The sequence below is a fragment of the Nelumbo lutea genome, chromosome 1 (genome assembly GCF_056320005.1).
Source record: "Nelumbo lutea isolate HS-2025 chromosome 1, American lotus-T2T, whole genome shotgun sequence".
In the NCBI taxonomy this organism is placed as follows: domain Eukaryota; kingdom Viridiplantae; phylum Streptophyta; class Magnoliopsida; order Proteales; family Nelumbonaceae; genus Nelumbo; species Nelumbo lutea.
In genome coordinates, this window is record NC_142684.1 from 102,305,553 (window position 1) to 102,331,062 (window position 25,510).

A 25,510-nucleotide genomic window follows, 5' to 3' on the forward strand; every position below is an offset into this window, starting at 1 on the left:
AGCATTGATCTACACACCAGCCACATGGGTTCGGCCTAGCCTTTAAAACAAGGCCCAGCCGAATTCACTGAAAAACTCAATGAACCCCTTGAGTCCATCATATGGACCCTATGGGCCCAACACTTACATTAAGTGGTCCCTGGGCCAAGCCATCTTATAAAAACCCAGGGACTGTGGGCAGGTGCAAGATTAGCCCATCAGGTATTATCCTCAATGGTCTTACACTTAACCTCTCAGCCCTTTATGATCAAGCACTGCCCGACAAGAGAGGACCTCTCCCTCGGCTGCAAGGAACAGTGTCGCACTCTCCTCTCAGATGGATCCCGGGAATTAAAACCATTTGCAAACAATTCGAAACCGTACATATATATATAAATATATTAATTTTGCAAAACAAAATTCCAACGATTGAAATCAACTGCCGGCAATTTGGTTTCCATCAGAGAGAGTGCATTCCCGATCATTACCCTTTGTTCGACAAAGTGGCTGATTCTGTCACTATGATCACCCACTCAGATGAATTCTCAAACTGCCCCAACATACCCAGGTTTTGATCCCCGCTAAGGATCTCACTGATTGGCATATCAAAGGCAGCCTGATCCAACACCTAGTGAAATGTCATAATCGAGTCTAGGGGTCAGGTGTAACTTTCCAGTTTTGCCCATCTATCTCCAAGGTCCAGGGCAATACTGGAAATCTGGTCCGGTTCAAGGATTCAAGTAATCCCATACTGCATGTGCCTCGGGTCTTACCCTGGTGGCTGAGACAGGCCATCCCAACACTTGGTGGCACACCAGTATCAGCCTTGGCAGGATAAATCTCCCCAGACTTATCCAACGGCTGTGAACATTTAAAACTAACATGAGTCTCTATAAATGTCCAGTTTTAGGGTTTTACACAGAATTAAACCAAACAACATGAATCAAACATGCACTTTATTTATTTCCACTAAATAACAAAAGCACATCAAATCAGATTGAAGCTAAGGGCATACAAAAAACTGTCTAACAGGTATACCTTATTAATCAGGTTCCTTCCATTGTCCTTGATATGAGATCTCCTTTTTTCCTTCTACACCCACGTGAGGACTTGTTTTCTATTCCCCTTAAGACATTCGGTTGTACATGCTCTGTTCAGCTTCTTGGACCCCATCACTCCAAGTTCGAACCCAAAACCTCCAAATGCATCTTCCTTGGTTATGCACAAACTCAAAAGGGTTATTGCTGCTATGATCCTGTCTCAGCGAGGAAGTTTGTCTCCATGGATGTCACTTTCTTTGAGGGGACACCCTATTATCCTCGGGTTTCCCCTCAGGGGGAGAGCAGTGAGAGTGAGGGTTTGTGTCCTTGTCTTCAGGGGGAGAGCAGTGAGAGTGGGGCAGTTCCTTTACCTATTCCATTGGGTGATGAGAGCTGCAATGGTGAGGGTAGTCAGAGGGATCAGGAGTTGAGGGAGAGCTGCAATGTTGAGGGTGGTCAAAGGGATCAGGAGTTGAGGGTCTATCGTAAGCGGTGCAAACAGGTTGATCTTGATCATCAACAGTCCAGGGATGGTGAGGGTGGTCAGAGGGATCAGGAGTTGAGGCTCTATCACAGGCGGTGCAGACAGGTTGATCCTGATCATCAACAGTCCAGGCCAACTCCAATCTCACCTCCAGCTCCAAGTCCAGGTACTACAGTGCCATCCATTTCACCTCCTACAGATGATCTTGACCTTTCGATTGCAGTTCGTAAAGGGAAACGACATTGTACCACATCTACAGCCCATTGTATTTCCCACTTTTTATCCTATGATCGCCTATCTCCTACCTATAGGTCCTACCTTAGCTCCATTTCGAATGTCCCTATTCCAAGAACAGTGCAAGAAGCCCTATCCGTCCCGGAATGGAAAGATGCAATGCAAGCTGAGATGGATGCCCTGCTGAAAAACAACACCTGAGAGGTAATTGATCTGCCCAAAGGAAAGAAACCAGTTGGATGCAGATGGGTATTTACGGTGAGGCATAATGCAAATGGATCTATTGAGAGGTATAAAGCTCGGTTAGTTGCAAGAGGGTTTACATAGACTTATGGCATAGATTACTTGGAGACGTTTGCACAGGTAACCAAGATGACCACTATTCGAGTCCTATTATCCCTTGTAGCAAGTCACACTTGGCCTTTATACCAAATGGACATGAAAAATGCCTTTCTGAATGGAGATCTACAGGAAGAAGTTTACATGCATTTGCCTCTTTGATTCTATGATGCAGAGATAGGTAAGAAGGTCTGCCGGCTCAACAAGGCTTTGTATGGTTTGAAACATTCACCTAGGGCTTGGTTCGATAGATTCAGACTAGCCCTTGTGAAGTTTGGTTATGTACAGACCCAGTCAGATCATACCCTATTCATCAAGAGGGTGGAGTCCTCCTTGACGCTACTGGCAGTATATGTTGATGATATTGTGGTCACAGGGAATGATAGCCATGAGATTGAGTCCCTTAAACAGCTCCTTCATCAAGAATTTGAGTTGAAAGACCTTGGTGTACTCCGGTATTTTTTGGGTATTGAGGTTGCTAGATCCAAACAGGGGATCTTTATCTCTCAGAGGAAATATGTCCTAGACTTGTTGGCAAAAACTGGAAAGTTAGGTGTCAAGCCTACAGATACACCAATTGAACAGAACCACATGATTAGTGCCGAGAGTGGGGAGCTTCTTGAAGACAAAGTTATGTTCCAGCAATTGGTAGGAAAGCTCCTATATCTCTGTCTCACTCGGCCAGATATTACTTATGCTGTTAGTGTTGTCAACCAATACATGTATTCTCCTAGAACCACACATCTTCTTGCAGCAGAAAGAATCTTAGCCTACTTGAAGAGATGCCTGGGTAGGGGTATACTGTTCAAGAACAACAACCACATGAAGGTGGAGGTCTATACAGATGCTGATTGGGCTGGGAGTGTTGATGACAAAAGGTCTACCTCAGGATGTCGTGCCCTTGTGGGAGGAAACCTTGTTTCCTGGAGAAGTAAGAAACAAAGTGTTGTCTCCCGGTCAAGTGCTGAAACAGAATACAGGTCTATGGCCAACGGAATGGCTGAAATCCTATGGCTAAGATCTCTACTTGAGGAGTTGGGCATCGAGTATGAGAAGCCCTTGATGTTGTATTGTGATAATCAAGCAGCCGTTAATATAGCACATAATCCAGTGCAGCATGACAGAACCAAACAAATTGAAGTTGACCGGCATTTTGTACGAGAGGGGGTCTTATCTCAAGAAGTATACCTCCCTTACATCACATCCAGTATGCAACTAACGGACATCCTCACTAAAGCCGTATCAAGAAAGAAGCTAGAAGCAGATCTATCCAAGTTGGGAATGATAAACATCTACTCCCAACTTGAGGGGGAGTGTAGAGAACATTGATGAACATTGATGTGGGCCCCACAGCTGTGGTCCCACTCTGTCCGTAGGGTAGAATGTATCTAGTCACAGCTGTGGTTGATTTATGATTCTGTTATTCTAGTTGTTATTTACTTTTCAGTTTTATATTGTTATGTGTTATGATGTAAACACCAAGGGCAGATGTGTCCTTTCATGTAACTAGCATAACATATAAATATTAAATTAAAAGTGGCGGCGGCAGAATATTGAGATTCTGTTCTTCTCCTCAAAACTGTGTTCTACTGCTCTCTCACCACTCTTTCTCCTCCTTTTTCTTCACTTTCTCTTCTCTTCGAACCTGAAATTTCTTAGTGATCAAGACTGATAGCAGTCTTGAACAACTACATCCTTTTTGGATTATTTATTCCATTTTATTTTTTAGTTACTTGAGCTACATCACAACTCCACTTGCAAGTGAACTACAGTCATTAGCCAATCTTGGCTATTTATAGATTGTTCATCATAACTTTCCTTTTAATGTTGAGATGCATGTTGTGTAACAAGTTATTCATACTAAAATCTCTGTCTCTATTTATGTTGTAGCTTTTTAAGTGAGAGGTCGAGATCCAGCTTGTTTTGTGTCTTGATACACAGTATCAGTGTGGGGACAAGATTCCTAAGACAGCTGTAAGGTGGGGCTGATGTCCCACCATCAGATGTGCCCCACAAAGGAGATATCCATATGTTCAGTTGTTACACCACACATAAATCATGAAGGTTGCATATGGAAACCTTTCGAAGTCTTTTTCCTTGTCTTTCTTTCCCTTAACAGTCCAAGACAAGTTGGTATACCTAGGGCTCCTAAAGTCTGAAACCCAATCCGACATCTGATCCGATTATTTTGGACTTGGATGATCCATTTACATAATCAGATCGGACAGGATTTAACCACATTTGATCTGTTCCAATTATTTTTTATATATGATAGCTGATAAATTATCTAAAAAATTATAACAAATAAATTCAATATTTCATATTTATATAAATGTATATATCATAAATTAAAAAGTAACTAGGTTTTTAAAACCTTTTAGTTGATTTTGGATAGAATTCAGATTTAAGTTTCCAATAATTGGATTCGACTTGGATGTGGCTGGATCCTATCCGAATTTGACCCGATTACAGTCCTAGGTATACCTGATTGCTAGGATTCTTGTGCATGTTTGGTCAAATTCTGGCCTCAGAGATCTCCTTCATTGGCCACAGGCTCCTTTCATGTTTTACACATATATGAGATATGGAAGAAAAGTAGTTTCTTCCCTTCTTTTCTGTTTCCTTTGAATCTTCTAATTGAAGGTGGACTAACATCTTTTACCTACCAACAAAAGACTCATTTCAGTTGCCCCATCTTTCCAGTAGCAGCATAAATATGGGATTAGAATTCATACATAGACAATACAAGAAACACTTGACCAGCATTCAAGGTTAAAAGAACAGGAAGTTCCCAAGCCCAATACATAGAGTCAAAATAATGGTAACTAGTTTCTCAGTTAACTCGGCGACAGTTCATCCGAACTTCTCCATCGTAACCAGTGAGAGGACCGATGTTTCCCATTTTAACCATGGAATATGCAAACTGGTTGAAAAAGATCCCCTCATCTTCTGCATAACTTTTAACCAACTGCATGGTATTCCAGTTATTCTCTGACAGAAGCACTTCATCTGAATTAAGAAGCCCTTTCCCCCCCATGATCAACTTGAAGTAGCTGTTATCAAACATGGCAGGGGAAGCAAAATCCAATGGGGATATGTTGTTATCACCCCCTGATTTAGGGCAAACTGATGTCAAACCATTATAGTAGTTTCTCTCTAAGGTCTCGTCTGGTTGGTTGCTTCCATTTTGGTTATACAGCCTTTGCTTGAAGCTCAGACATCTTGCCACTCCAATAGTATGGCTCCCTGCACAAGAAAAACAACATTAAGGAATAGAAAAAAAAGCAAAACGCACATATTTGATTCAAGGCCAAAAAGAACCATATACATTGTATAGCAAGGTGTTTGTAAAGGAGAGTTTGGTGGTAGATTCCGATAGATCTATTGATTAAATTGCAACACGGAAGACTCTTCTGTATATGAAAGTTGGTTCATTTGGCTTTTAAAAGCACCATATGTAGCAAAAGTAAATGAAATAATGCAAATGCAAAAGGAGCATTCCGAGGATTTTCCTAATTGTGGATTTGATCATTGATGTCCAAGATTGGAGTTTCTCTAACAAATGTTATTTTAGTCCATTATGTGAAAAGATGTCAAAGTTGTGAGCTTTGTATTGGTATTTAGAAAAAAAAAAAAAAAAAAGTTATGAAATTTTAACTGAATCTGTTTAATAGGTTATGTTGGTCTATCTCCACAGTGACTATGATTAAGACTTTGGTTGATTTAGAAAAAAGGCGAAATTGCATATCATGTCCCAATGAGTCACTCTACACAGGTCTGCGGTTATGTATGTTATGGATACAAAATGGTTTCTCACTTTAGTGAGCAGTATATTGCAGTCCTTAAAGAAGGTGTTCCAGTCTTTTTGTATGGATAAGGAAGAAAAAAATCTCCATCCCATCCTCTTTCTTTCTATTACAAATGGTAATGTGATATGTACTGAAAGAAGGATAAAAAAAATCAGGTAATCTTCACTTACCTGAGAGTGCTACAAGGTCTATCTCATCCAGGCCTTGATGATTGAAGAATGATATGAGGTTCTGGAGAGTTGAGTTTGGTGGGGGAATGTTAATGTTTGAGCCACTGAGACTTGCTGTCTTCGAGTCCCTCCTTCCCAGTGGAAGCACCCAGTAAGGTCCACCACTCTGTACCGCAATACACATAATTTTTATTTGGAAGGGACATAAGGATACAAGGAAGAAAACAAAGCCTCCAAGGACATATAGAAGCCTTAGAAAATCAGGAGTGACAGACCAAGATTTAGTCCTAGAGATGTTACAAGCAAATTCAGCAGCCACTGTATTCAATTTTACATGTTTCAAAATATGCCATCTCTGGATTTCCATAATGGATCAAATTTAGATTCCCCCCCCCCTCCAGGGAAAGAGAGAAAAAGAAGAAGAAACTAAAAAGCATTTACTAAAACTCTTCTTGTAAATATCATTGGGGAATTTAGACAGTTTGGGATGCATAATTGCCAAATTAATTATTTGATGGCCTTCCTATTGCTTACCAGCACAGTGGATCCCCGGGCAGCGAGTGCAAGGATGTCTGCACAAGAGACTACCCCAGGACAGGCCTCTTCAAGCTTAGCCTTGATTTCATCAATCACTTCAAATCCCCTAATAGAGTTCTTGTTTGGAATTGACTGCTTTTCGCTGATGATTGTCTCACTATCATCCAGCAAGATTGATGCATCACAACCCTGAAAGACATCATATGCATGCTTGGTTATATACAGTCATACAGGCAATTGGTGCATGGCACGTATTGGTAATTGAGAGGCAAAAATGGATGCAAGTTTTTGGCTAATGAATAGATGGATAGATGCATCATTCATTGGCTCTCATGCATGGTAGGTGATGATTTACAATGGTTACTGGCTTAAGCAATTAAAATTTCATAATATGATTACTATGAGGCAACCATGGACAATGTTGTGAATGATACTCCTGGGAAAAAATTCACATATAAAGGAAGAAAATTCGCAGGAAATTTACTAATAACATGTGTGTGTATGTATATATGCACGTATATATATGTATGTATCTATGTATGTATGTATGTATGTATGTATGTTTATTTCTTTTCTTTGTTACTCCGAACCTGTACAAAGCAATCATGGAAATGGATCCTAAGCAAAGAGGCAGCCATCCTGGGATCTTTAGCAATGGCTTGTTCCAGCACCGACATGACAATATCATTTACTTGAGGACATGAATATTGATAGAATTCTGGAATGAGACCAAGCTGCTCTTCACTTTCTCCATTTTCATCACCACCATTAAACCAGTTAAAATCGAAACCAGGGAAAGCTACAGTAAGACCGGAAGACAGGAAAATCAAGGCTATGGTGCATAAACCTCTCAACAAAACCATTCTGTATGTCTCAAGATGGTATTGTCTTTTAATGATGGAGATGTTCTTTGGTCTTTGCTTGTATTTATAGAGATCATGTGATTAATCAACTGTCCTCTGTACCAAATCCTCTAATTCAACGTATTACAGGGAAATACTGAACCAACGCTTGAATATTGATTCCTGCTTGGATTCAAGTGTATGCACAACAAATAAATATATAAAACCGGTCATTTTATACGTTATTTATTATTTAATTCGACTTCCTCCCCATATGATTAGGTATTTGCTACATCTGGTAGGCATGTGCCCGCCTGTGCTCAGTGGAGTAGGTCAGTTAACCAAATGTTGTTATTTTCGTCCTCTCCTTCAAGTCTCTTCAACCACTCCATGGCATACACACAGACATCCTCTATGTATTAACAGGCTAAACCACCTAATATTTCTCGAATAATCTAAGAATTCTAGATGGAGATAGAAGGCAGAAGCAATCGTGATGAACGCTTCAACTGGGTCTAACAAAATTTATTTATTTATTTTGACTAGGCAAAGGGACTGTACAGTCCACTTATCCCTTTTATTTAAGAGGGGCAATACATTTTAATTATTTGATGTAAAATTAGGTGCAATAAAAATGAAAAGAATATTAAAGAGGCAATTAAAAGAAATGTATCAAGATTCTGGATACAATGGAAGAGTTAAGATATATGTGGATATATCATAGAATTCAAATATATTTAAAATTATATGAATTATTTATAATTCATAGTCTAACCATTCTATACATAAGAATAAAAAAAAAAAGGAAAAACTCTGTACATAAGAGAAATGTGTATTTTAATAGTTTATGATTTTATGTGAAGTATATATGCATAGCTTAAAAAGTAATATTATAAATCTCATTAATGATTAATGATCATGTAAAATCTTACAAATTTTAAAAATAAATTAAGTTTAATAAATAATGATGATATGTGGTAGTAGAAAAATTACATTCTCTTATGAAATTAGTCATCCAAAAAAAATCTTTTAAATGGATAATTGAGATTATAGAAGCAAAAACATGTAGAGATGGTTTGGTTGTGGCTCAATACCGGGGCATTTGCAAATGAAATTTTTTTTGGATATAATATGACTACTAATCAATGTTAATTAAATAAGATATTGTGGGGTATTTTAGTGGTTATAATACTTATGTTTCAAGTAAGCAACTTAAGTTCAAACCCCTCTAACAACATAATAATTTTGCATAGGACTGATTTTAAATAGGCTTAAATGAAATTAATTGAGTTAATTATGAGTTAAGATAATTAACAGAACTAATGAATGTTATTAGTGGTGTGTTAAATAAAGTTATCCATGGAGTCAATTGTATTAAATGGAGTGTTAAATACAGTCAATTATGATAAATTTTGTAGGCATTAATTAGGGTAATTGAGTCATGACAGGTTTAACAGGTTTGGTAGTGATTCTAGCTAGTCAAGTTGAAGAAGTTACTAGTGATGTTTGGCCTACCATCTGCTCCTCACACAGTATGCCTCACAATGATCTCACAGGCACATCCCACCATGCATTGGGAACATCTCCCATAAATAATGACACATAAGTAGGGAAGATATTCCCAATGCACAGTGGGATGTGCCTGTGAGGTCGTGAGATGTCCTGCATGAGGAGCAGATCCGGTCTCCTGTGGTAGCTTGTTTTCTTAAAAGTCATTTATACTTGTATTCAACATCAGCACCATATATGCATTTCAACCTTAAACCTTAAATATTTCTCGTTTGGTTGGGTTGTTTTAAGCAAAGCAATTGTATTTGTGCATTGGTTTTAGTTCACATCAGCCCCCACAAGGGGGCACCCCACAATGTCCCACAGCATATTCCAGCTGTGTATTGGAAACATTTCCCAGTAATAATACAAGAAATGATGAGGCATCATCGGGAGATGTTCCTAATATACAAGGGGGCTGAAGTGAACTCAATTGAAAATGCATTTTTAGCTTCATATCCTATATAGCACCTGATGGCACCTGATAGGAATAAGTAACAATGAACAAATGAGCTTTGGGTTATATACACAACCTAACAACTCTCCTGATTTTCGATATGTAGATCAATTACAAACCACTCCTGAGAAAACTACCATCGTACCAAACACAGCCAAGTGGGTTGGTTAACAAAGTTCAGACAACATAAATTGTCTAATTAGTCTCTCAAAGCTGAAGACCTAACTTGAGAATTGAGACGTAACAAGAGTTTGTTCAAGGATCAATTTCTGAATTAATGTGAGATTCATTTTAATGAATGAATGAATTCTCCCATTCTAATGAATTCATTCTGACTAAGGCTGCGTTTGACATGCTTTCAGAGAAATCATTCTAATGAATTTTTTAGTTTGGATTTATGAAAATTGTCGAACCTAGTTCTTCTTTTTTTCTGGGCTAGCTCAGAGCTCATTCTGAGGGCTGATTAATTGATGAAATTGAAAAATTCAGCTTATAAAAATCATTTTTTGACTCAGAACTCGTTCATTCTTCAAATAATGATTCTTAGAGCAGAAATTAACCAAACATCATTCAGATTATGATATTTACTCAACATTTTAACAAACAACATTGGAGTTCAGATAAGCTGAAATTTTCAACTGGTTCGAAATGGATCTACGTATCCAAGTATCCAACCATGAATGTACATGTCTAGTAGGTAATGGACCTGCTCCTTGGTGATAATTATTTGGGACCAAATCAATCCGGAGATGACATCGTTTGGCTGAATATTTAGTCATTGAACCTGGTTCAGTGGTTTAACCTTCCGGGTTCATCTGGTCTGACCACTTGCATGGGTCACCTTTACTTAATTACGAGTTTCATAGGCCGCCCAAGTGACGTGATCAGTGACACTCTCCCAAAAAGTATAAAGGAATTTCCAAATTAAAAAATAATAATAATGAAATTCGTTCCATCCCATGTTGACCCCCATATAAAAATCTAATCTTCAACTCGTTACTATTTTTGCCACGTGGACGGTAATAAGAATTTTCAAATGAATGATATCTGTTTGATGATGCCACGTGTAAATCCTACAGAAGGATTCAAAGGGCCACGCAGTAGAAAGTCAGAAGGACAACGTAAGTAATGTGCTCAGACATTGGATATGAGAATTTTTTTTAATATTTGATATTTGACAAAGCAGGGGAGCAGGCGAGCAGCTCTCCAACTCCATTAAAAAAGAAAAAGAAAATTCTAAGCCCAAAATCATGCCCTAGCACATCACCTAATATTCCTACATTTTTATGGATTAAAGCCACAAAATAGACAAACCTAATCATCTTTAGCTTTAGCTTTATTATATAATGTGCCCAACCTTTAAACTTTTATCACTTGGTTAAGACATCTGAAGAATTACAGTAAAAAAAAATTATATTAAAAGCTAAATTTTTTATCTTTTTACCTTTTTACCATTATTTGTACATGTACTTAGCACGTGCCGTTAGATTCTGACACTTGCTTGTCCTTTATATTATAATGGTTTAGTTAGTTCAGTCCACCCCTAGGGTGAAATTAAGATTATAGAAATCAGAACAATTGGGTTTTTTATGAGTCAAATAACTGTATTAGTCAACCAGAACATAGTTCAGTTCAGGAGAGGTAACCATGGTGGGATCCGGTCAAGCCAGATTGGTTCAACCAGTACGAATTGTCTTGGAAACCGGATTAGCTAACTACTGGTTCTTGGTTCTTGTGTGTATTAGATGTTTAAATCGGCTTAGGAAGCTAAGGAGGCTGATGACATTGGGATTTGGGAGTTTAAGACTAGAAAAATCATTCTTAATTAGAACCATTCACGGCATTATTATGCTATAGCATGGTCCATTTTGCTAGGTTACATATGATTCGTCTCACATACAGTCAAGTTCTTTTTGTTCAAAGTATGGGTCAGATAACCATGTGTTGAAAGGTATCAACAAAGGTTAGGATCTTGTTAGCTTTTCGGTAAATTATTTATTCGGGTAAATGTAATTAGGCCATGTATGGTTTGAAGGAAAATGTAGGAAAAGGAAAGGAAAGGTAGGGAAATCTTTACAAACTTTATATTGGTTTTCCTGTCTTTTCCTTCCTTTCCCTACCTTTTCCTTCAAACCAAACATAGCCTTACAATAAGTGTTTCCTAGGAAAGAATTACCCGGGCAAGTGCATTTACTCATGTTCTTTTATTTCCCACGTAAATAAAGAAATGACCATTTTAACCATAAAAATCTATTATTGAAATGGCTATTTCTGTCCCATTAATTCAAGTGTTGCCAACTTTCCCCCCAAGTGGAAAAGTTATTTACCCACCTAGGCTGAATTTGGAAGGAGTACAAGTGCAAATATGTAGAGTGCAAAACTTTATATTTTGTATGTATTTACATTGTACATATTTCCATTTGTACTCTTTCCAAACTAAGCCCTAGAAGCAAGAAAATAAATTTTCTCTAGTCCCACATAAATCTGAAAAAAAAAAGAACATAAGTTTATTAGTAATGAGAATCAAAAACCCATTGACTTACTTTCCCCCTCTCAAAATCCAAAAAAAAGTACACCCAGCCACTAAGTATATGCCAATTATTTATTTTTTGCCTGTTTAATTCATATGGGAAACGAAACCAGATTTTATAAGATATTAAGCGTAATTTTTGGTCGGATGGAATGAAATTCCCATTCCCATAAACGAGGCCAGAATGACTATTCAAGAATGTCATTCTTCCAAAAATGGGAATTATAATTCAATCCCGTTCAACCAAACAGACTGCTATTATGAATACATTAGAAAACTAATGTGTATATGTGGAATTAATCGATGATTATCTATCAAGTATCAACCTTGCTAATACAGTACATATGTTACACAAAATGGTGTCAAGATCAACCATGCACATTCAACTGTTTCTCAAAAGAGATCCAAAAGAAATGATCATGAAAAATGAGCTAGCTCATCAATTGAGCAATGGAGAAACACATTCATTTGTAGGTTTATGCATGGTTTCTGAACCACCTTTGGCCTAGACAGTCAGACCATTCAGCCTGAGAATCGTTTAGGCAGCCGATTTTGTTACTCCAAATTCAGTTTCTAGCCAAAAACCATTAAATTAGTCAATGATCCGTTGATTCGGGCGGTTAAATCATTGATTCATTCGACCCATTCAACGATTTTTTATAGTGTTTTATTTTAATTATTTTTTAATTTTTTTAGAATGGACTATTCATTCAAATCGGACGATCAAACTGTTGATTCAAAAACCGGTAGCCAGAATGGTTCTAATTCTGGGTCATTTTTTAAAACATTGGATTTATGCATATACGTACCGGTGTTCAAGATCATTCTCAAAGAAACAATTCGATAAATAAGACCAATTTTTTAGGTTAATTTATGATTATGGAGATTTTGGTGGGATCCATTGAATTTTTTTTCACATCTCACTCTCTGGGATGATTTGCTATCGACCCGATTTTCCTTAGACAGCCCGTCACCTAGATGAGAATTAAAGGATTAGCCGAAGAAACTTCTAGGCGATTTTTCTTAGACAGCGCGTCAACTAGATGAGAATTAAAGGTTAGTTGAAAAAAACTTCTGAATTTAATAGCTGTTCTACGAATCATTTTGCTCCACGTCAGCTATAAAAAATACATGACCCACAATCACTCAATCTCTTGCTTGCATCAATAGCTGGGGTGGAGAAAAATGATTGGTCGCACAGCTAGTAAAGCAAAGTAGCTATCAAATTCAGCCAATCTGCTATTCACATAAAGAATTTTTGGAGTTCTATAATGATTTGTGGTGGTGACATTTAAGCTGTATTGGTTTAAGGATCGATGAATCACAGAGCAACCCATTTTACAATATTTATATTCCTAGTTGCTGCTCTCTTTGCTGTCTGCACTTATATTATATATGCATTTGCATTCCATCTTAGTTTAATGTATTTGCTCACCTCGTGCTACAAATCCAAACCTACTAACTTATCTTAATCCTTCAGCAAAATTTTTCAAAATACCCTTCTTCTCTAAGTAATCCACTCAATATCTTGAGCTGCACAATTTACACCTGGGTCGGGTTGAGGTCCAACCTAGCTCAACCTGTGATATCAAAACGTCAATCCTAACCCAACCCAACCCAATAAAGTTGGGTTGATTGGGTCGATGGGTCAGGTTGAGTATGAATTCGCCTAGATCAAAACACTTGTCACCCAACCTGATCAAACCAGCTGACCCATAAATAGCTAGCCACTTACCGGAACACTCTGTTCAAACCTCATGACTTAATGGCATTCCAAGCTAGCTAGTTGGGTTAGGTTTGGATTGGAACCTTGACTTACCTACTAAGAGGGTGTGGACCAATAAATATATACGATTAATTAATTAAACAATCACCAAGTCACAAAAACAATAGTAAAAAGTATGCCCCTAATTAATTAATGTACAATCCTGTGTGAATAAGGTGCTTAGGTTTCATGTGATTTTAGGTTTGGATCTACGGTGTATGCATGTGAGGAGGAAACCTGAACTCGTCTTGTGTAGCCCTACAGCAGGAAAAAAAAAAAAAAGAAAGAAAATAAAAGCGCTTAGGGTTTCCTGTGCATGACACAGTCCAATATTATCCCAAATTTATTTCCAAAATTTCTTCTGGATGAGGACCTTTTAGTCATTTTGTATTGAAGGATCCAAATTTCTACAGTCCACGTTACCGAAATTAACAAAGACATCTCAACAAATAACCCATGTTAAATCTCCCCAAATGCTACCGACTCCTATCCTATACTTTTGTTTGTTTATTTATGTTCTTTCTCCTTCTTTCGTTTATTCTTTCTTTTATTTCTTTATGTATTTCTTTTCTTTCTTCTCTTTTTCTTTTTGACGACTCAGACCCATACCTGAAGTCTCCATAAATACCCAAACCCATCTCAACTCTCATCACAAGTAACCTCGAGAAAACCCGCCTGCAGAAAACAAATTAAACAGAAATGGCTCTCTCGAAGATCATTCTCATGGTTCTTTCTCTTCTTGCCTTGTCTCCACTCTGCTTCTCTCAGAAAAGCAATGGCGGTGCCCTCTACCCGCAGTTCTACGACCACTCGTGCCCAAGAGCTCAGAAGATCGTTAAGTCTATTGTCGCAAAAGCAGTGGCTAAGGAGCTACGAATGGCTGCTTCATTGCTGAGGCTCCATTTCCATGACTGCTTTGTTAAGGTTAAGTATAATGTCTACCTACTCTCTACTCCCTACTCTCTACGTATGGCCTGGACTTTCTGTTCTTCCTTTTAACTCAGTACTGAATCTGAATACGAATTCGACTTCCATTAATTACAGGGCTGTGATGCATCCCTTCTGTTGGACAGCAGCGGGACCATAATCAGCGAGAAGCGCTCGAATCCAAACCGGAACTCGGCTCGAGGTTTCGAAGTCGTCGATGAGATAAAATCTGCACTGGAGAAGGAATGCCCACACACTGTCTCTTGTGCCGATATCCTGGCCCTTGCTGCTCGAGATTCTACCGTTCTGGTAATGAACCCATATGATCAGTTTTAACCTCAAAATGACCGGAATATATACATATATATATATATATATATATACCAAACTTGATCGATGACTGTATCTGCAAATATTGTGTTCATCTATATATAGGCTGGTGGTCCTAGCTGGGAAGTTCCCTTGGGAAGAAGAGACGCTAGAGGTGCAAGCTTAAGTGGCTCTAACAACAACATTCCTGCTCCCAACAACACATTTCAGACTATACTCACTAAGTTTAAGTTGAAGGGACTAAACGTCGTTGATCTCGTCGCTCTCTCTGGTAAATTCAAAGATTTTTATGTTCTTCGGCTGGGACACAAATAGAAGTAGTTCAAGGATCGATGCATGGCATGGTTTAACAACTGTATATACCATTTCGGTGCAGGAAGCCACACCATCGGAAATGCTAGATGCACCAGTTTCAGGCAGAGGCTGTACAACCAGTCCGGCAATGGGCAACCTGATTACTCACTAGACCAGTCGTATGCCGCCCAGTTGAGGACTCGCTGCCCAAGATCCGGTGGCGATCAGAACCTCTTCTTCTTGGACTTTGTTAGCCCCACGAAATTCAACAACCATTACTACAAGAACATTTTGGATTCAAAGGGTCTACTGAATTCTGATCAAGTTCTTCTCACGAAGAGTGAAGCCTCAATGGAGCTGGTGAAGGAATATGCAGAGAACAACCAACTCTTCTTCGAGCAGTTCGCTATATCCATGGTTAAGATGGGGAACCTCTCTCCATTGACAGGGTCCAAAGGAGAGATCAGGAAGAACTGCAGGAGGGTTAACAGCGACTAAGCTATACAACAACTGTGGGAATAATAGTTACGTTGTGGGTCATAGACAATAAACTCACGTTGTACGTGAGCTTTTTGTTTCAAGGTGCGGAGCAATGTCTGTGTGTTACTCTTGTAGCTAGGTGGTGTTTGGTAATGTGTGTGATTGTGTATTGTGCACTTTCCGGATTTTGTTCCAGTCAGAGTCGATGGATTTTCGTTTTCCCCCTGTGAATAACATGTACTCTGGGTCTTTCAATTGGCAGCCCATCTTGGGTGGGGGCCCATATCCTAGCGTAAATCTTAAACATAGAAGATTTGGAATTTTTGAAAACCCTACTCCAGGTGCAGCAATCAACGCAATTCAACAATTAAACTCAACTCAGCATTTCAGCCTTAATTCCAACTATTTTGGGTCGGTTATGGATCATGTCCAAGCATTTTATAAACGGAAATTTATTAAAATTAATTGAAATTCCGATAAACACATCATGACAAAAATTTTTAAGTATTTAAAAGCTCAAAATAACTACCATTAAAACCAATTAGAAATTTAAATATCAAATAAATCAGCTGTCGTATTTTGAAATTTAAAAAAAAAAAGTCCAACTTTCTAGCCAAAATAGATTCAGGAAACAAATCGGGTTTAGATTTCTGAAACGGGAATTTTCCAAATTTTGGCGAAATTTAGGTTAAATCCCTAAATAAAAGGTTGCTTGTAGACTTGTAGTCATGTACCAAAAGTCATCAGCTAGATTGAATGATAGCTAATGAGGCTTTTCCTTTTTAATTGCAAGTTGAGAGTCGAGTTATGATTCTATGGGATGTTAATTCTGATGCTCAATTGGACCAAGAAAAAGATACTGATGCTCCATTGGGCCAAAAAAAAAATTAATGATTCTCCATTGGGCCATCTATTACTCTACAGTTGTGGGTTCGAGAAAAAGCTCTCCATTTTTGGCCCGAGTTCCTTTCCTGTAAGATTTTGATAAAGACGGTTGGATTTTCTTTCTTTAAAATAGTGTCTGGCCTATGTATAGGGTCCTTGACACGTTGTAGTAATCCACCCTTTTGAGCTGCCAAAGTTTATTCTCTCCATTCTCTCTTCATTCATTTTTTAATATCTATCTGCAAGACCCATTTTCTGAGAAAGACTGTTGCGCTTCCATTGATGGCATAGCACCTTCCTCCTCCTTGCTGGCAAGTGGATGCGGTCCCGCTGGAGTGCTGAGTGCATCTCTGATACTTAAAACTGTATTCAGGATCTGCTGCTCACCACGCTGTGTGTAAAAATATATAGCCAATTACAATCCCATCTTCAATCACAAATGAACACGTCAGCATTTCATACACCTGAAATCCGAGATCACATCTGCTCTCCACAAACGCCCCATATGCACATCTCAACGTGCATTCAAAACATTTTTCAAAGTTGTCGGTGGGAGACGTTTTCAATACACGGTTGGGATGTGGATCTGTTCATGGGCCGGGCCAGGCCGGGTTGGATTCAGGCCCGACTTCCACTTGTCACTAATGAAAATATACTAGACTTGAGCCTGAGCCCGAGCCCGGCCTGACCAACGGACCTATAACTTGGGCCCGAGCCCGGCCCTAGTAAAAAGACCAAAACCCCCGAGCCCGAAGCCCAACCTAATTGAAAAAAAAAAACATTTTTCTCTATTCAAATTAGAATTAAAAATTCAGATAGTATTTTTTTTCTATTTAAATGAACAATGGGCCTACAAGATGGTATTTTTCCCTTTCTTTTATATTTTAAAACATAATTTTACATTCTTAAATCAAAAAATTTATTCAAATGGACATAATCACATAACTAAATTTAAGCTTAATACTAGCCCGGGTCGGGCTGAGCTATTTTGACAAAACCCGAGCCCCGCTCAAATTTATTGCGGGCCAGGATTTTTGGCCTGAATTTAAGGCCGCGGGCCTATAAGCATGTTCAAGCCCGTCTGGGGGTCGAGCCGGGCCGGGCCGGGCCGGCCCGTCCGGCCCATGAACAAGTCTATTGGGATATACTCTTTGTCACAGATGTGTGAATTCTTAGAAGCCCACACTCATGGTTGGTTATATTGCCTTTTACTCCGAGAATGATGAGCAACAAATCCAGGGTCTTTGAATTGATCGTGTCTACAGGTCTACTTCTACGCACTATCAGGCCAGGTTAATGTTTAACAACCACTACGTTTCTTCTTAAGCCAATTTGGAAGCAAGGATTAATTGAAAGCAAATAACTGTTCAAGGGCAACAACATAATTTCTGTTGTTCAAGGCCAATAGGTCCAATCTATTGAGACAAAGAAGAAGATGTCAGAAGCTTTGGGAGTCACCTCAAGGGAAAAGACTCCGATAGTCATGTTAGCCAAAGGGCTGTGAGGGATCGAAACAAGCAAGTGAGGAAACTTAGAGCTTAACTCTGTGTGTCTTTACCTCAATATGGGAGTCCCTTTTATAGGCAGAGTTGCCTCAACAAATGAGCAGTTGGGAGTAGTTGATGGTAGTTGATGATGGATGGCCATGATGCATCCGATCAATGCCATGTGTCAAGATCTCCAAGTCGGCTAGATATTCCAACATCACTTGCCCCCCACTCTCGAGGCCATAGTGGCCGAGGTCAGTTGGCAAGTGGTGTGGAGGCCTCGGCTTCAGCCAAAGAGAGTATGGTGGATTTGCGTGGAGGCATCGGCCTATGGCTGTTGCAAAAATGGCGCTTGGGCGTCGCCCGCAATATAATCTTTTAAGTGCCTACGACAGATGAGGGACTCAATCACATTCTTCAGCTCGTAAAAATCCTCAATGTTTATAGCTATAAATATAACCCTAGCAAGTGTACTAGTTATCAAGTAGTATAAAAATATTGTTCCCACGGGGATTTAACAAAATAAGTATTAGAACCATAGTCTTCCCTAATTATGTGGACAACCGAAATTCAGATTTGAGCAATAACTGCTGAAAATAAAAACTAGAAAAAGAAAATAGAAGCAAGGGTGATCACTAACCGAATATGCAATGGATGAAATCGCTAGGGATTTTGGTCCACCTAACCAATGTAATGAATAATAATGGATTCGATTAACCAAAATTACTTGTCATTCCCATAAGCTGAGGTCTTTCCAATTTAATTTAATATTCTATCTCGAGATATACTAAAACTACGCCCATCAGGTAACCCTTCAATCTCTCGAGTAGAGCTCTCAAGATGGAAGTGCATTAAATCCAAGGAAAACCATTAAATTCAGATGAATCATGTATATATATATATATATATATATAATTCAATTCACACTGTGAACTATTCAGTCGATTATGTGAATTCCTCTCTCGATTCATTCACATAACCCAAATCAATTAAGAGGTGGCCAAGCTCTGAATTGCATTAAGCACAATAATTCTTAGACTATATGGAAATCACAATCTTGGATAAATCATAAAGATAAAAATATATATTCATTAACCTTGTTAGGCTTTTCACAGCCCTAGCAAGAGACAAATTAGTTCAAGATAAAAAAATTAAAGCAAACAAAGGGAAAGAAATAACTCTCGAATTCGCCTATGGTGCTGAGATCTCCTCTTCTTGCCGCCACCATCTTCTTGAGGTTTCTTGAATTCTTGATCACCTTCCCCAAGTTTCTTGATTTATTTTCTCCTTTCTTGATTGATTGCTCCTATGCTTCTTGATTCAATCTAGAGATTGAGTGATGTCTAAAGCTGGTCCCCCCCCCCCTTTATATAGCTTAAAGGGGAGGGGGTGGTCTCCTACTTCCTCTTGAAGTTTATCTTGCAAGAATAGAAAGTCTTAGTCTAATCCTACTCTTATATCTTTATCTAGTGAACTCAATCCCTTTATCTTTCTAAGATTACATCAAGAATTTAGATCTGGAAAAACTCTTATCAGTTTCTTGTTCTTGGATTCATATTAGACCTCCTCTATGAATTGGGTTGTTGCCAGGCTTTTTTGCAAGTTGGGCTTTAGCTACGGCTTGGGCCTTCCTACGAATTTTCCTTGACTTCGGGCCCGGATTTGGTTTCAATGCAGGCTGAATCTGTGAAAGCCCAAAACATGAAAGTTGTGGCTTTTTCTCTTATCTTTCCAATGGAATTTTAATCAGCCCAATCGGAGTTCGGGTACACGATTTAGGCCTAAATTACTTAATGATGCCGAAACTATGAAAAATCATCTGATTTGCCTTTCTTTGCTTCTGATGCCTTCTTTCATGCCCTGAACCGAAATACAACAAATATGAGTCCAATTAAGTACTAATTCATTATGAAAGATAGAATATTTGGGGATAAAAATATGATAAATTCTACTTTCATCAAATGTCGTGGCTGGTGTCGTAGTGGTACTTATAGTACTTCTTAGGGTTTCCCTTCTCGGGTTCCTTTTTAACTTGGCTAGCCACTTCATGAATTCCTCCTTCCCTACTTGCATTAGTATGTGCATTCGAGAGGAATTTAGTGGTGTGTACTTTTTGAAGGAAGGGGTCGGCAGTCTCTTCTCATCACCCTTGTTGGTGGAGTCATCATCGTGGCCATTCATTTCCTTCCACTTCTTGTCACTAGGCTCTACTTTTGGATCTTGGAGGCGTTTGTTAGTTTCGGCCTCCTCAACAGTGATGTACTTTTGGACCTTTTTTAAGAACTCAGCTTTAGTCTTGAGTGGAGTCTTGGAAATAGACCAACTAAGGGGTCCAGGCCAGAGGCCACCAAAGGCTTTCCCTGCACTTCTGCTTAACGGACATTAGGGAGATGATGGTTTTCTGACACCATCAGCTGCTCACAAAGTGACCTAAGAAGAGGTCTGCGAACTGGTCTCAAGAGCCAATGGAGTGTGGAGGCAGTGTCGAGAACCATTGGTGTATTGCTCCCTTTAATGTGGCCTGGAAGGCTTGGCACATGATGATGTCGAAGTATCTATGTAGGAGCATGAGAGCCCAAAAGCTTTCCAGGCGGTCCTCAGGGTCTATACTCTCATTATAGGTCTCCAACGTTGGGAATATGAAATTCGGCAGGAGGGGCTCGGAGATAATGGAATCCATGAAGGTCTCCATTCAGCTGAATGAGGCATGGCAACTGGTAGAGGTGTCAACTCGGCCCTCCTTTACTTGTCGAAGTTGATCTTGAATGGCGCCAATCTACGCCTGAATATCTCTAAGGTGCTAGTCGATGTATGGCATCATTGCTTCGGCCTGGTCCTAGTTCTCTCTCGCACGAGATGGGTCAGCCCTATTCCTAGAGTGCTCAGACACTTGTAGGCACAACAATCATTGATGAGGTCATGGAGGTCGGAAACCAACGGGGGAGAGACATAGCACTGGCCTCCCGCCCTTGGAGGGAGACTGTAGTGGTCCAAGCGACCACCGTCATCCCGGATGGTCACTATGCGACAATGTTGACAGTCGTGGTTCTGGCGCTTGACATGGAACCCCACGGGGTCGCCCCTTCGACTGGGGAGCTGAGGGGTCTTAGAATAGGGCTTGCTAGCCCGTCGGTTGCTGTTGTCAAGTGTCAGCCTCCTTTAAGCCACCCAAGCGTTGGCTTAGCGGGGTATGGGCAAATCGTTAGCCGTGTTGTTTGTGGCTTCCGATGAGGCAGCCAACTTGTGGGTGGCCTCCTTCCAAATACCTTATTGTCCAACCACTGGGCTAAGTTGTCTAGCCTGTTTATGACCACATCGAACTAGTCAATCGTGACTAAGTTCTGAACATTAGGAATGGTGTCTTACTTGTCAGTCATTTCGGAAACACTAGTTGACTAGGTTAAATTTGTTTTCTTAAGAAAAAGTTTTGAAGGCGTTTCCCACGAACGGTGCCAGTTGTTGCTACCAAATGCAAAGCCGAGGGCAACGATATAATTTTTTGTGTCCAATGCCGACAGGTCCAACCTACTGAGACAAAGAAGACGTCAAAAGCCCCAAGAGTTATCTCAGGGGTGAAGACTTCGACAGTCAAGTTAGTCGAGGGTTATGAGGGGTCGGACCAAGCAAATGAGGAAACTTAGAATTTAAGTATGTGTCTTTATCTCAATGCGGGAGCCCCTTTTATAATTGGAGTTTCCTTAGAAGACAATAATTGGGAGTGGTTGATAGTAGATAATAGATGGCAAGAATGCATCCCACCAACGCCATGTATCAAAATCTACAAGTCGGCCAGATATTTCTACATCAACATGGGACCTATAACTATATATTTAATTTCAAATTGTGAATTCCATATATTCTACCACTGGTATGGGACATTACCATTGGTTCCACGACCTGTTGTTTGAACAACTCTCGCGTTCAACTAATCCGAACTTTCAATTTGGCCACAAAGTTCATTAGAAGCCAATTAAGGGTTAATAATGTATCATTGTGTTCAGCGCCGATCGAACCTTGCCCAGCATCTCAGCAGAAGTCGTCGTCAAGTTCAGCTAAAATCTTGACGACCATTCAAGGAAAAGGGCTCTAGGCCTGTCCAAGGGAAGACCCAAAAGCAAAAGGGACATATACCTTGAAGGCTAAAGCAGACTAACTGGGTTCCGTTTGTCGGGGCCCGGCTAATCCCAACCCAGAGCAGCACGACAGAATCATGTGAAAGATTTAACTCTATTTAATGCACTAATGCCTAGTGGATGTATCTATTTGATGGTGGGCTACTGGGCCATGAACCGTAGTCCATTAATATGGGCACCTTGCAATTTATGGAGCCCACCATCTACAGGACCATCATCCGAGACCCATGCTTTTGCCTCTCAATTAGCTACATCAGTATTCAGTAATTCAGCATTTATTTTTGTCTAATTGGAGGAAATTTGTTTTTTCTTTTTTCCTTTCAAGTCTGACCAGGCGAATTCATTCAATTGCTCAACAAACAATCCTTTGTAATACAATGAACAAGGAAATCAGGAGTAGGGATGTCAACCGGTTGGGTTTGGATTTAAATCCGAACCCAACTCAGTCAAACTAAATGAAGAGGGTACCATACCCGCACCACCTTGCCTCATGTATAGCATACTTATATCCAATTCTAATATCTTCAAGGCTACTGTAACGACGGGTCAGGTCAGTATGAGTTCACCCTAATGCAAACCTGACCCAAAACCCAATTAAAGCCGATCCCTACGAGTTTATGACCTAACCCAATCTGCTAATTATACTTCTTGCAATAAAAACAATATTTTCACCTTTTTGCCTATCTAGTACTTAATGATGCCCAATTGACATTAAATAACAATATAAAACATGCATTGAACCTGAAATTATTTCATTGAATTCCAAGGTGTAACTTCTGTGTTAGAAAATAATAATGATATCAAATACCACTCAACCGAGTGGTTAATTGGGTAAACCCTACATGCAATGCGGTTTTGAGCCCCGCTACTAACAGTTCTAATTCGACCTTTGAGAAGAATGTAATGTTGCTAGTTAAAGTTTACGGTATTATGCCATGAATATTAAATTACGAGTCAATAGACAAAATTTGTAATTTAGGCTCAGTTTATAAAGAATATAAATACATATAAAATAATCTACATATTTGCATTTATACTTCTTCCAACTTGAACCTTAACTACTTGTGTAAAAATTAATGCCAATACAATGGTCCATAGTTTTTAAAAACGAACCAGTGACCAAACCGGTTAGGAGTTCGGTTATCGATTCAAACAATCCGATTGTCCGACCTGAACGGCTGGCCCATTCTAACAAAAAAAAATTAAAAATTTGGAAAATGGTCAAAACCATTTGAACGATTAACCGGCTGGTTCAGCGATTTGTTTATCAAAATCAGTGGTTTTGTGGAAAAACAAAATCATCAGGTGACCGGTTCCCGGTTTTTCCGGTCCTACCATCTGGTCCAGTCTGATTTTGAAAACAGTGCAGTTGTCTATCGGGGCCCATATACTTTTCAAAACTTTTCTATTTTAATTACAACAAAATTCTAAAAACACATCCGATGCATACTTTATTTAAAGTCGATATTGGATGAACAAGAGAGAGTGTCGATGAGCATGTGGATGATGATGATTGATGAGTTCCATCATAACCCCAAAAACCCCAACAGGCCTCCAAGCCAGCCCACCTTTATCGGGCCATAATCTCTCATTGGATCCATTCCCGGCCGGCCATTGACGTGCAAACACTATTATCTTTGAACGGTTTCTCTCAAACAGATCAAGCTTATATAAACACCCCCATTTTACACTATCATTTTGCTTGTGTGCTTGCATTATTTTTTTTTCTTTCTTTCTTTCTTTTTCTCTTGATTTGACCTTCTCGCTTCAAAACCCAATATGTCTTTAGGCACAGAATTGATCTGGCAAAACCTCAAGAAGGGAACGGAGGACACTACAGCTTTCGACATGGATTCGCTAAGAAATGATCTTCCTCAAAAGTAAGAAAGTGCTTCATGAATCATCATTTCATGTATTTGCAGAAGAGGCATTCGGGTTAATATATAGTTCAACCCTAGCTCCCTTTTTTTTTATTTTTTGAGATTTCTGATCATTAATTAACGTGACGTGGTATTGTGGTAATACCTAGCTACCTGTTTGTGTTAATGTGGGTGTGGATGTTTATCCTTTATTCAGCAGAAAAGGACTGTCGAGGTATTACTCGGGGAAATCGCGATCATTCGCATGCATGGAGGATGTTCATTGCCTTGAAGATCTAAAGAAGCCAAAAGTAATTCCCAACGCAAAGAGGAAGAAGTGTTCAGACGAACAGCCATCGCTAGTTACTCCATTTCATTGTCGGAGAGTTTCAAGTGCCACCCATTGCGCTATGCCTTGTATTGGTGTTTAACAGTTGATGAAGAGACACGAAAGCAGGAGAAATCTTAAAAACAAACGAGCAACCCTCCTTTTCTGTATTATTTATTTAAGCTTCTATAAATACAAGCACAAGAAAAGAGATCATTTTGTTTTGTCTCTCACAAATATGAAGACAATTATATCATTTGGTTAAAAAATAGTATTAATTCACAATCCACCAACTGTATTTCAGTTTTCAACTCTCAATTGCTTGTTTCAGAAACCATGGATTGGTTGGTGGGTGTTTGGCAGTACGTACTGTATTAAAACAAAAACAGAAATACTAGAAAATCTATGTTTCATGTGCTGTTTTTCCAAGAAAGTTGCTGCAATGATTATTTTTGGGATTCAAAGGAGGTTTTTTTTGAATCATGACTTGGCTTGGTAATTTAAGATCTAAACACATAGTCAGCCTGCCTGCTTCTCCATGGAACACACGACTTTTTTTTTTTTTTGTGTGTGTATGTTTTTCAAAAAGAAAAAGGATGAAAATACTTGTGCCCTCTTAATCTTAAAAGATGATTAAAATAATGTTTTAACGAAGTATGATTTATGAGGATGGAAATTAAATGCGGTAGGCACTAGCTCATGTGGCATAGTGTAAATAAGGATCAAAGTATCAGTATTGGGTATTGTATTGGACAATTAGAATATGAATGCATTTTTTAAAATGTATGGATAACGAGAAGCAATATGGAAACACATGGATGCGTTAAAGAAATACATACATATAATTCCATAAATACACTAATAACACTAAATTTAATGTCAAAATGTGATTGGCTTTAGTCATTAAAAGACCCGTTCAAACAACCTTTACGGCCTTGCATTGGGAACATCTCCGTACTTCTGTGCTTTATTTCATGGGGAGATATTCCCAATGCAAGGCTATAAAGGGTGTTGGAATGGGCCATGCACTAACTGAATCTGGTTTTGGTCAAA

General features: G+C 39.1%; 2 protein-coding genes and 1 long non-coding RNA gene across 3 annotated transcripts; 2 read left to right on the forward strand and 1 right to left on the reverse strand.

The window, feature by feature from the left end:
* Nucleotides 1–4,758: 4,758 nt before the first annotated feature.
* Nucleotides 4,759–7,485, reverse strand: LOC148876474 (peroxidase 9-like). The gene is made up of 4 exons (XM_088965072.1): nucleotides 7,183–7,485; nucleotides 6,590–6,781; nucleotides 6,056–6,221; nucleotides 4,759–5,322 (listed from the first exon to the last, which is right to left on the reverse strand). Exons 1-4 carry the CDS (start codon nucleotides 7,453–7,455, stop codon nucleotides 4,910–4,912), a joined length of 1,044 nt encoding a protein of 347 aa, XP_088821198.1. The 5' UTR covers nucleotides 7,456–7,485; the 3' UTR covers nucleotides 4,759–4,909.
* A 6,786-nt stretch (nucleotides 7,486–14,271) lies between these two features.
* LOC148876475 (peroxidase 72-like) lies at nucleotides 14,272–16,095 on the forward strand. Its single transcript, XM_088964684.1, has 4 exons — nucleotides 14,272–14,658; nucleotides 14,779–14,970; nucleotides 15,097–15,262; nucleotides 15,368–16,095. The coding sequence occupies exons 1-4, from the start codon at nucleotides 14,434–14,436 to the stop codon at nucleotides 15,781–15,783; spliced, it is 999 nt and encodes a 332-aa protein (XP_088820810.1). The 5' UTR covers nucleotides 14,272–14,433; the 3' UTR covers nucleotides 15,784–16,095.
* Nucleotides 16,096–23,753: 7,658 nt separating this feature from the next.
* On the forward strand, nucleotides 23,754–24,890 carry LOC148876476 (uncharacterized). Its single transcript, XR_016105948.1, has 2 exons — nucleotides 23,754–24,150; nucleotides 24,347–24,890. It is a non-coding gene; the product is annotated as an uncharacterized LOC148876476 (long non-coding RNA).
* The last annotated feature ends 620 nt before the right edge of the window (nucleotides 24,891–25,510 follow it).

Excerpts from the sequence above, each read along its gene's own strand:
- LOC148876474 (XM_088965072.1), bottom strand. The coding sequence starts at position 7,455 with ATGGTTTTGTTGAGAGGTTTATGCACCATAGCCTTGATTTTCCTGTCT. Across the intron at positions 6,782-7,182 it reads TCCATGATTGCTTTGTACAG|GGTTGTGATGCATCAATCTT; the intron begins GTTCGGAGTAAC and ends GATGTCTTTCAG. Across the intron at positions 5,323-6,055 it reads AGACCTTGTAGCACTCTCAG|GGAGCCATACTATTGGAGTG; the intron begins GTAAGTGAAGAT and ends TTTCTTGTGCAG.
- LOC148876475 (XM_088964684.1), top strand. The coding sequence starts at position 14,434 with ATGGCTCTCTCGAAGATCATTCTCATGGTTCTTTCTCTTCTTGCCTTG. Across the intron at positions 14,659-14,778 it reads TCCATGACTGCTTTGTTAAG|GGCTGTGATGCATCCCTTCT; the intron begins GTTAAGTATAAT and ends CATTAATTACAG. Across the intron at positions 14,971-15,096 it reads CTCGAGATTCTACCGTTCTG|GCTGGTGGTCCTAGCTGGGA; the intron begins GTAATGAACCCA and ends ATCTATATATAG.